The sequence below is a fragment of the Dipodomys spectabilis genome, unplaced genomic scaffold (genome assembly GCF_019054845.1).
Source record: "Dipodomys spectabilis isolate Male_0828 unplaced genomic scaffold, ASM1905484v1 ptg000477l, whole genome shotgun sequence".
NCBI classification, from domain to species: domain Eukaryota; kingdom Metazoa; phylum Chordata; class Mammalia; order Rodentia; family Heteromyidae; genus Dipodomys; species Dipodomys spectabilis.
In genome coordinates this window covers 2,530,639-2,541,373 of record NW_024871154.1, presented here as the reverse complement: position 1 = coordinate 2,541,373, position 10,735 = coordinate 2,530,639, and the positions used below count along the sequence as shown (strand labels likewise).

The 10,735-nt window shown below is 44.1% G+C and overlaps 1 protein-coding gene across 1 annotated transcript; it reads left to right on the top strand.

The window, feature by feature from the left end:
* Positions 1-6,329: 6,329 nt before the first annotated feature.
* Dazap2 (DAZ associated protein 2) lies at positions 6,330-10,704 on the top strand. Its single transcript, XM_042668736.1, has 4 exons — positions 6,330-6,439; positions 7,471-7,589; positions 8,274-8,519; positions 9,642-10,704. The coding sequence occupies exons 1-4, from the start codon at positions 6,427-6,429 to the stop codon at positions 9,768-9,770; spliced, it is 507 nt and encodes a 168-aa protein (XP_042524670.1). The 5' UTR covers positions 6,330-6,426; the 3' UTR covers positions 9,771-10,704.
* The last annotated feature ends 31 nt before the right edge of the window (positions 10,705-10,735 follow it).

Here is a 10,735-nt window from a genome sequence, read left to right as displayed (position 1 = left end):
TCTGCTTGAGTAGGGGGGAGCCAAAGGGGCTCCCTGCTTTCAGCAAGAGCAGCTCCTGCTTGTCTGCAAGGGTTCTGGCTTACAGCTACACACTTTTTTGTGTTCTACAGCTTAGCAGGTATCTCTTATTATCTTCATCGTTAATCCCACACCAAGTCTGTGAGGTAGAAATAATTTTCATAATGAAACAAAGCTTAGATTCAGAGAAAACCGAGAAAACTATAACTCACAAGAGCAGGGATTTATCCAAGGCCAAGCAGTTCATGAGAACCTGAACTAGGACCTGACTAAAACTGCCTTCCACTTTGAGGTTCTTCATAGTGAAGAACACTGAGTTCTGCTCTGAATGTTTAGAGCCACCATTCCTCAAACACAGCATATCATCACGTTTCCCATGAGTCTTCCTCACTTCCTCTTTCCCTTCCTCCCTCCTTTCCTTTCCTTTTTCCCCTTCCATCACACTTCCAGCCCTACAAGGTTTTTTTGTTTTTTTTTGGTCGGTTGTGGGGCTTCAACTTGAATTCAGGGCCTGAGCACTGTCCCTGAGCCTCTTTGTGTTCAAGGCTAGTGCTCTACCACTTGAACCACAGCACCACTTCCAGCTTTTTAGTTGTTAATTGAAGGTAACAGTTGCATGAGGACTTTCTGCTGCCCAGGCTGGCTTTGAACTGTGATCCTCAGATTTCGGCCTCCTGAGTTGCTAGGATTACAGGCATGAGCCACTGGCACCAGGCTACAAGGTTATTCTTGACACAAAATGGAGGAAAATTACAATAATGGAAAATCACAACTATTCAACTTTGCTTTTCACTTTCTCTATAATGCAAGTAGAAAACAGTCTAACAGTTCAACCTTTACTAGAGTGACAGCCCTCCATGGATGGATCTCAGACCCTAAGCTGCTTAAGGAACTCCTTCTGAAAGTCCTCATTGCTTTCTGGGAATCCCAGGCTTGACCCTTATGGTCCCCAGAAGGGTATTACCTCAATCTGACAATACGGAATAGATTCTGGATTAGCAAGAGGTTTGGAATATGTATGTACATGTGTGTATGTGTGTGTAGCGGGGGCGTGGCTGGGAAAAGTCACTGCAGCAGCCTTGTGGGAAGGGCACATTCTATAGAATTGTCTAAGTGAGTCTGGTACTCAAGTCCCAATCCCTTCCAGTCCCCTCCTCAAGGTTTCCACATTGAGACACAGATGAGGCTCCATTCTTCTGAGTTCCCCAGGTCACCTCTGGAACACTCTCTCTCTCTCTCTCTCTCACATCCTTCAAACTCCAAACTAGCAAATTTTGTTATCTATTGTTATACATACTCCATTGAACTTTCATTTTTAATTAGTCTGATCTCCAATTAACTACTCAAAAGCTAGACAAGGAGCTGTGGCTCAAGTTGAATGAAAAAGCTAAGGGACAGAGCCCAGGCCCTAATTCAAACCCTAATACTAGCACCCAAAAAAAGAGGTGGAACTTACCATGAGCTGATGTGGATGGGGATGAGCTCTCCTGAGAGTGAGTTGTTATAAACTAAAGTCATCCCAGTTGCTTGTTTCTTGTGATGGTTCCAGTAGCCTTTTCCCTTTCCTCTCTATCAGATCTAAGGCAGCTAGTGGGACCTTTACTAGAACACTAGTGCCATCCTATGTGGCCAAGCTAAGCACCAAGACTAGAAGCCAAGTAACTTACCCTGTCTCAGGTACTTTGTTATAGCAACACCAAACAGACTAAGCCTGACCCTTCTTGTTGAACCGCCTAGTTTCAATTAATTAGATTGATTCAAGTGTTTTATTTTGTTTGAATGTAACTTTACTGACCACCTATAACATGGTGTGCTTTTGTTAGCAGAACTAAAGAAATAAAGAACCCCCTATTTCCCAGACCAAAGAGGAAGTGTGGAAGCATGCAGTTAGGCTTCTTGAAGGATTTTTTTTTTTTAGCTTTGGCTGCTCTCTGTATAATTAAGGGAACAGCTATTACAAGATATATGGCTCAGAAATGGAGCCTCCTTTCTCATTCCTGGCAAGTCATTTTAAGAAAGACCAGACACCGCTCTGCATAATAAATGTAAAGTGTCCAGTCTGTCTGGGCAGTCTAGTAAACCCCAGGCAGTGTCTCTTCTTATTCAGTTTGCGCCAGCTTTTTCCTCACTGTGAAATCCCAAGAATGCTGAGCAAGCAGCATGTGGCCTGGAGTCCAAACTCTGATAGGCGCACACACAAAAAATAAACAAAACAAAACAAAAATCAGAGCAAAAAGGGACAGAGGTGTGGCTTGGACAGGAGACTAACTGCCAGTGTTGATTCAAACCTGAGTACAGCCAAAAATAATTAAATAAATAAATAGCTCATTTGGACTTTTCCTTTTCCAGATATTATTTTCCTTGAGCAGTGGTGCAAGTGGTAGAATGCCAGCCTCTTGAGTGGAAAAAGCTAAGCAAGAGATCAGGGCTATGAATTCAAGCACCAGTTCTGGCACAGAAAAAGACTCAATGAGCATCTTTATCTTGTTAGAGGATTTATGAGAAAGAAGAAAATATTAAAACTTCACTTGTGTGCAAAAAAGTCAGCAGTTACCCATTACTTCCACCTGCTAGAGAAAGCAGTGGACTATAACCCTCCCATTTCTGTTGGTAAGATCTTTTGACTGCTTTGCCAATTGGCTTTGCCAATGCCAGGTCTTTGGGTGTTGAACAAAATGCTTACCACCTAGGCCGGGGCTCTGCCCAATGTGAGGGCAGCTTACACAAGCAGAAGCTAGATGCAGGAGAGTCCCTGAGTGGCAAGAATTAACACTTTCATTGTTGGACCCCTACATGGTCCAACAATGAAGAACTGGTAGGAGTATTTTAATTTTTAACAGTCATAGAGCCTGACTAGAATTTACAAGCAGATTATCTGCTGTGTCTTTCTTCTGTTTCCTCTTGTCTTTTGTTCTTTTCCTTCTAAACATAGTTTAGATTTAAAGCTGGAGATGAAACAAGGATTGTATGGTCTCTGGCAGATAATGAAACCAAGACCCTTGGGAGACAACAGATTAAAAAACACTAAATGGCTGGGTGTTGGTGGCTCATCCCTGTAATCCCAGCTACTCAGGAGGCTGATATCTAAGGATCTGGTTCAAAGCCAGCCCAAGTAGGAAAATCTGTGAGACTCTTATCTCCAATTAAGCACCAAAAAGCTGGAAATGGAGCTGGGGTTCAAGTGGTAAAACCCTAGCCTTAAACAGAAAAAGCTAAGGGACAGTACCCAGGCCCTTAGTTTGAGTCCCACTACTGGCAATAAAAAACAAAAGCGGGGCTGGGAAGTAGCTTAGTGGTAGAATGCTTGCCTAGCATGCATGAAGCCCTGGATTCCATTCCTCAGCACCCCAGAAACAGAGAAAGCCAGAAGTGGCGCTGTGGCTCAAGTGGTAGAGTGCTAGCCTTGAGCAAAAGAACCTCAGGGCCAGGGGCCAGGCCCTGAGTTCAAGCCCCAGGACTGGCAAAACAAAAAACAACAAAAAAGGAAAACAATGATGAGCCTGTGAAGTCAAGAAAAGCTGAGTTTGAATGCTGGTTCTGAAGCTGGGTACTTAGTTCAATCTTTCTGAAGTTCATTTCCTCCACCAGCACCTTCCTCAGAATCTTCTAGACATTAAATAGATATGCCTGTACAGTATCTAACTCATACATAGTAGGAAATAAGTTGCAGCTAAATAGATGAGAATCAAGGTCAGTTAATTAGTTGCAGACTTTTTTTTTTGGTCATGGGGCTTGAACTCTGGTCCTGGGCACTGTCCCTCAAGCTCTTCAGCTCACGCACTCTACCACTTGAACCACAGTGCACTTCTGGTTTTCTGGTGCTTTATTGGAGGTAAGAGTCTCACGGACTTTTCCTGCCTGGACTGGCTTTGAATCTCGATCCTCAGATCTCAGCCTCCTGAGTAGCTAGGATTACAGGCGTGAGTCACTGGTGCTTGGCTGCACTTTTTTTTTTTTTTAAGGCTGTAGTCTGTGTTTCCTAGGCTGTTCTTGAATTCTTGGACTCAAATGATCCACCCACCTTGCTATTCTAAGTAGCTGGGACTACAGGCATGCCATGCCTAGCAGAACTAATATCTTGAATTTAGATCTACCTCCTGCATTCATACTGGCATGGAGTACTATAGTCAACACAACTTCAGGGTTCTTAACTGAACTCCTAGAAGAAGCATAAGAGCAATTTCCCCTGAGCACTGGGTGGAGTGGGGATAGAGCAGTGACTTCCATTTCAGGTTCTGGGGTAGGATCCCTTTTAGGATCTGACCCGAAAACGTTAAGATTTAGACAAGATTTGCCTTATCTGACTTCCAAGGAGTTATTTATTAATTTGTTTACTAATTACTGATTGCAAACTCATTCTAAGAAAAGTACAAGGCCCCAGGGATGATAGTCCACTAAAAACAGTGCTTTTCAAACTCTGCATCCTGACCTGTTAATGCAATATGAAATCACAGTCAGAACTGGAAAAAGAGAGAAGGAAAGTTAAAAACAAAAAAGGACAGATAATATCATAGTGTGGTAAACATAGAAGGAGGTAGAGATCTGAGAATTGAAGTTTGAAGCTAGCCCAATGGGAAAAAAGCCTTTGAGAATCTTATTTCCAGTTAACCAGTAAAAAGCCAGAAGTGGAAGTGTTAGAGTTCTAGCCTTGGGCAAAATAAGCCCAATGAAAGTATTAGGCCTGAGTTCAAGCTCCAGCATCTACACACACACACACACACACACACACACACACAAACTACTAGGTCATATAACATTATATAAGGTAATAAATGTGTGTGCACATGATCATTATTTAAAGGTATATAGCTGTGAATTTGATCCAAAAATTGCATTTGAAAGGGCTTCTTTCCTTTCAGAACAATGCCTGGCACTTGTAAGTGCTCCTCAAATAAGTAAGTGTTGAAAGGCTGCCCACCATCAAGAAGATTAGAGTCAGAAATGAGGAAAAGGTAAATAACATAGGCTTCATAATAATGATGCTAGTCCAAATCAAATTTATAATGTGAATATGTTTACTATTAGGAACAAAACCTAAAAGTACTCCAAAAACAGTATCAGACTACCAGACTTTCATAGTACCTTAGTCATGCTAGGCAATGCTCATTGATTAAAAAATAAGTAGAAGAAGAAACAAAACAAAACTCAAACACTGATCTGGGAACCTGGGAGTCAAAAACAAAATATTGTTCTGTAATCTGTTTGTTAACTGCATGACCTGGGACAAATCTCTTGATCAGTTAATTTGAAAAACAGGAATGCTTCTAGGAGCACTGCCTGCCACACAGGTCAAGCCCAGGATGAGATTGTGCCCATTAGGGATGCTCTGTGAACTCAAATACAATCCTGGAGACAAAAGCAAGAGATTACCCAGTTGAAGTGGGTTTTGGGTCCTTTAAATGGCTTAATGAATAGTTATCAGGATTATATTTACCAAGAACTTTTCTCTCCAAAATTCTCCTTTTTAGATGCTTTCCTTTTTACCTCTTCTTTGAATCAGGTGGAAAGTCCATGAGAGTATAATCCTGTACGGTTTTGTGTAGCTACATGGTCATACTTGTTTGTGCATGTATAACAGGTATTCAGCAGATAGTTTGGAATGAAGAAAGGAAAAAACAAAGTAATCCTACAAGATGCCATCTTTACCCTTATGGACAATTAAGTTAGAGGCAACGAGATACACAAAATATCCTCGGATAACAGATCCTGTAGCAGGTGCCAAAGAAAGGGCTGTCACCGACACTCCAGCAAAAACCCACAAAAAACAAAACACATCCCTTCCTTTGAGAAACACCCGGACCCACCGAAGCATGAACAACTTGTCTCAGGAACATACAGGCAGGAAGACTCCCGGGTAGGGTCTGTTTCAGAAAAAAAAAAAAATCGACGTGAACTAGATTGGCAAAACCAATCTTTCTGGAGCTTAAAATTAAGTTGAGCTTGGTAGAAGAGGAACGTAAGATAGACCAAGATTTGGGGAACATACTTTGGATAGTTGGGAAAAATGTATAGGAATCTATGTTCCTCTGGAAATACTGCCAAGGTGAGGCGACCTTGAGTTTATGAGCACTGGAGGAAAGACCCGGTTTCCAGACAATACCTGTACATATTTGGTTTTCCTCCAGTTGAGGTGACAGTGGCGTGGGGGGGGTGAGGGAGGGGGGCCGGGAATAAAGGGACTAGAGCTGGTGGGTGGAGCCAGCGCGAGTAGGCGGAACCTCGCGGACAGCCGCCGTAGAGATTGGAGGCTGAACGAAGGGGGCGGGGTTTCCGGCGGCAGCTTACTCGGGTGTCGGGTGATGCCGGGGGCGGACGCCCCATCACGTGACACGGAAGTGACTCCGAACAGGAAGAGGACGAAAAAAATAACCGTCCGCGACGCCGAGTCAAACCGGACCCGCAGACACCATGAACAGCAAAGGCAAGCAAAGGGGGCGATTGAGGCCAGCTGGGGGAGTAGTGTTGGCCTGGAGTGAGCGGGTTCGGAGTCTCGGGCCACTACATGGCAGGCTTGGGGTGGACTGTGCCGCTCTCCGCGGCCGGCCGCAGTTCTGGGGCCTGCACCTGATGTCTTCGTCATCCCTAAACCACGGCTGGTCGCTCCGGCCCGGCCCTTGGGCTCTAAAACTCTGTGGCGCAGTTTGGAGCAGCGGACTCGGACGTGTGGGGGGGCCTTGCTGTGATGGGCACCTGCCAGAGCAAATAGGAAGCTAGAGCTGGGACTTGGGTAGGCCAATGGCGAGCCGGCAGAGGCGGGGCGCCGCGCTCCAGACAACAGGCAGGGCCGGGAGCTTAACTAGTGAGGTGCCGTCGCTGGTGGGCGGGCCGCGCGGCCTGCAAGATTACTTTAACCACCCGCCCCGGCCCTTTGCTGCATTACAGATCTTCTCTCGAGCCAGGCTAGAATGAATTTCTCCCCGTGCCCGCGATCGTGCCAGTTTATTTGTCAGCACTATCCCGTTCTCTCTGTCTCCGATCTCTCAGCTCACTCTACTCGCTTTTATCTGGAAGTCGACCTTGAATAGGACTCTGTGAGGTTAATAATTAGAACCACTGTTAGCTAGAGTCTGGGCAGGTTGCAGCTCAGCCAATAGAGACTGCCCCGAGCAGAAGCACCGTAGCTACATCAGCACCTTGGACATTCCAGAACTTCAGGATCAGGTCCCCAGATGGGTCCTGCATTCCGGAGACCGCTTGAGTCCACTTAGATTTTTCTCTTAACATCGGTATGCTAGTCAGAACAGCGCCTTTCCTGTCCCGTCACAACCCAGCACCTTCCTTTATAAGGCTATACACACAATGCCTTTTTTCTTGGCTCCAGAAATTAGGCCCTTTGGGGCAGTCTGTTTGCGATCTGCGTTCTCCCACCAAGTTAGGTATCCAGTATGTCTTGCTGCGTTTTGGTGGCTTTGTAATAATAGGCAACCTGCATTTACCCCCTTTGTATTTCAGGTCAATATCCAACGCAGCCAACCTACCCTGTGCAGCCTCCTGGGAATCCCGTATACCCTCAGACTTTGCAGCTTCCTCAGGCTCCACCCTATACTGATGCTCCACCTGCCTACTCAGAGGTACTTCCAGTTGGCCAAATTTGATCTAGTTGAAAATATACTTAGACCACAGTCCTTAGCTAAGTCTGACTTCACAAGCAGAAGAGTGCTTATATGAAAAATCTAAAGTATGAGTTGGGTACCATGGCTCATGCCTGTAATCTTAGTTACTCAGGATGCTGAGATCTGATGATTGAGGTTAAAAGCCAGGTCAGGCAAGAGAATGCAATTAGACTCTTTTGTCTCCAATTAACCAGCCAAAACTAGAAATGGAGCATGTGGCTCAAGTCGTAGAGTTCCAGCCTTGAGCAGAAAAGCCAAGGGACAGCATGAGGCCCTGAGTTCAAGCCCCAGCCCCAGCACAAAAAAAGAAAGAAAAGAAAAAACCTAAAAATTTATATAATTGGGCAATTTAATGTTATTGATCACAGGCAGAGATTAAGAAATTGAATTTGTGCATTTTCAGCCTAATATTAGCTTTATCAGGAAGTGATCCAGGAGAATACTAACACGCCGTGGGGAGGCAACTTGTAGAACTCACAAGAATTAAGAATTGAGTTATGAGTCAGGAAGTTGAGACAGGAGGATCAAGAATTCCAGGCTAGCCCTTCTCCCAAAAAACAAATAACAAAAAGAATGGACTCATTAAGGAAATTTCAGATAGGAATGTTATAAAGTAACATTTTTGCCTTCTCTTCTCTTTAGCTGTTTCGTCCAAATTTTGTGCACCCAGGGGCTGCCACAGTCCCCACCATGTCAGCTGCATTTCCTGGCGCCTCTCTGTATGTTCCTATGGCCCAGTCTGTAGCTGTTGGGCCTTTAGGTTCCACAATCCCGATGGCTTATTATCCAGTTGGTCCCATCTATCCTCCTGGCTCAACAGTGCTGGTAGAAGGAGGATATGATGCAGGAGCCAGATTTGGAGCTGGAGCGACTGCTGGCAACATTCCTGTGAGTATCACCTGGTCTTTGTCTAAAGTGACTTCATACTATTCTCCCACCATCCCTGAAACATAGCTGCTGGTATTTGTGTAACCAATGCCATGTCACAGGCAAAAAGTGATTCAAGAAACTGAAGTATGGTAGATGAATAGCACTTGACATGTAACTTGATTCCTTTGTTTCCCTGCCTTGTGAGTCTTGCTTACTGCTTCCCCAGTTTATTTTGGTAAAGTAAACTGGTGTGGTAATGATGATTAGTCATTCCATAAGCATGCTCTTAACATTTGCCATAAGCATGGTGTTGTGCTTAGAACCCAGATGATTTTTAAAAAAGTACAATGTTAACATTATGTGAAAATTGAACTACATAATTTGAAGGTAGAGACAGGATGGAGAAAGATGGGAGAGAAAGATGGAAGGGGTCACCATTGATTAAGATGCATTGTACTCATTACCTGACTTCTGAAATTGAAACGTCTTCATACAGCTAAACAAACAATTAAAAAAATAAAAAAGTAGAATGCATAATCTCTGGTAAATAGCTTCTAGGAAGGTAGGGATTTTGTTAGCATCTCCTGCTTAGTTCTCTAATACTTGGATTTAGAGCCCATAGCGTCCTTGATCAGGCCAGTATTCAGGAACCAGAATCCATGTTGCTGGGATGGTATCATTAGTGAGCATTTAGGAAATTTAGCGATTTACCTAAAAACAAGAGGGCTTAGTATGTTGCTCAGTGGTGGAGCATGTCTTTAGCACATGCAAAATACCTTCTTCCCCAACAAAACCCAAGAAACGCACTTAGGCATCCTGTGGGATTTGGCCCTGGACCTAGACCCTATTCTGATTTTGGGAATGTGAGTGGGAGTGACTTCCTACCCTAAAAAGGACAAGATGAAAGTCTAAGAGCCTCTGGATGCCAAAGCCTTGAGTGAGTGCTAGGCTTCCTTTCCTATTGTGTTACTGGGTTCAGGTCTGTCTGGTGACACAGTTAGTTCATCAGAGTGTTATTAAGATGGCAATGTGCCTATTAATAGGCACATTGCCATCTTAATAGACACTTTACTCCACACATAATCCCCTTCCCTTGTTCCAGCTGCCCTATGCCCATTCTACTTTGTCTTTTCCTTTCAGCCTCCGCCTCCTGGATGCCCTCCCAACGCTGCTCAGCTTGCAGTCATGCAGGGAGCCAATGTCCTTGTAACTCAGCGGAAGGGAAACTTCTTCATGGGGGGCTCCGATGGTGGCTACACCATCTGGTGAGGAAGCAAGGCCACCTCTGTGCCGGGAAAGACATCACATACCTTCAGCACTTCTCACAATGTAACTGCTTTAGTCATATTAACCTGAACTTGCAGTTTAGACACATGTTGTTGGGGTGTCTTTCTGGTGCCCAAAACTTTCAGGCACTTTTCAAATTTAATAAGGAACCATGTAATGGTAGCAGTACCTCCCTAAAGCATTTTGAGGTAGGGGAGGTATCCATTCATAAAATGAAGGTGGGTGAAGCAGCCCCAAGGATCTTCCTTTAATTCCTCTGGAGTAATACTGTACCATACTGGTCTTTGCTTTTAGTAATAAAATATCAAATTAGGTTTGAAGGAAACTTTGATCTTCCTAAGAATTGAAGTTGCCAAATTATTCTGATTGGTCTTTAATCTCCTTTAAGTCTTTTGATTTATCGTTCCTGTTCAATGAAACGCATTAGCTGTCTGCCTTTTCCATTCTCCGTCCCATGTGGCATCTCCATCCTGTCTTCCATCCCCCTCCAGCCAATCTCCATTGACTCAGTGGTGCAGGATAGAAAGGCAGTCAGATGGGTTTCCTTCTTTCCTTGCACTTTTCACACTTGCCATCTTTCAGCTCGTCTTTCACAAGGATCCTCTGAAGCCCCCATTTTCTTCTGTTTTTGTATCTCAGGCAAAAATGGAGGGTGCCTTTTGGACCTCCTCACAGGTTGTCTCTGCATACATGAACCCAACTGAAATTTGCTTTGGTGCCAGAAAAACTGAGCTTTGTTGAACCTAAGGATACCAGTGTAAACTATCCCATAAAAAAAGTTTAAAATACGATAGGCAAGAGCATGCATTTCAAAGCTTGACTTTAGAGCCAAATTAAGAGGTATTTCAGATCAGCAATTGGTTACCATTTTTGGTCAGTGACAGATGCAGCCAATCATGGCTCTCAATTCCTAAGCTGAGTGAATAGATCTGATGGTGAATGTCTCA

Excerpts from the sequence above, each read along its gene's own strand:
- Dazap2 (XM_042668736.1), top strand. Across the intron at positions 7,590-8,273 it reads CTCCACCTGCCTACTCAGAG|CTGTTTCGTCCAAATTTTGT; the intron begins GTACTTCCAGTT and ends TCTTCTCTTTAG. Across the intron at positions 8,520-9,641 it reads CGACTGCTGGCAACATTCCT|CCTCCGCCTCCTGGATGCCC; the intron begins GTGAGTATCACC and ends TTTTCCTTTCAG.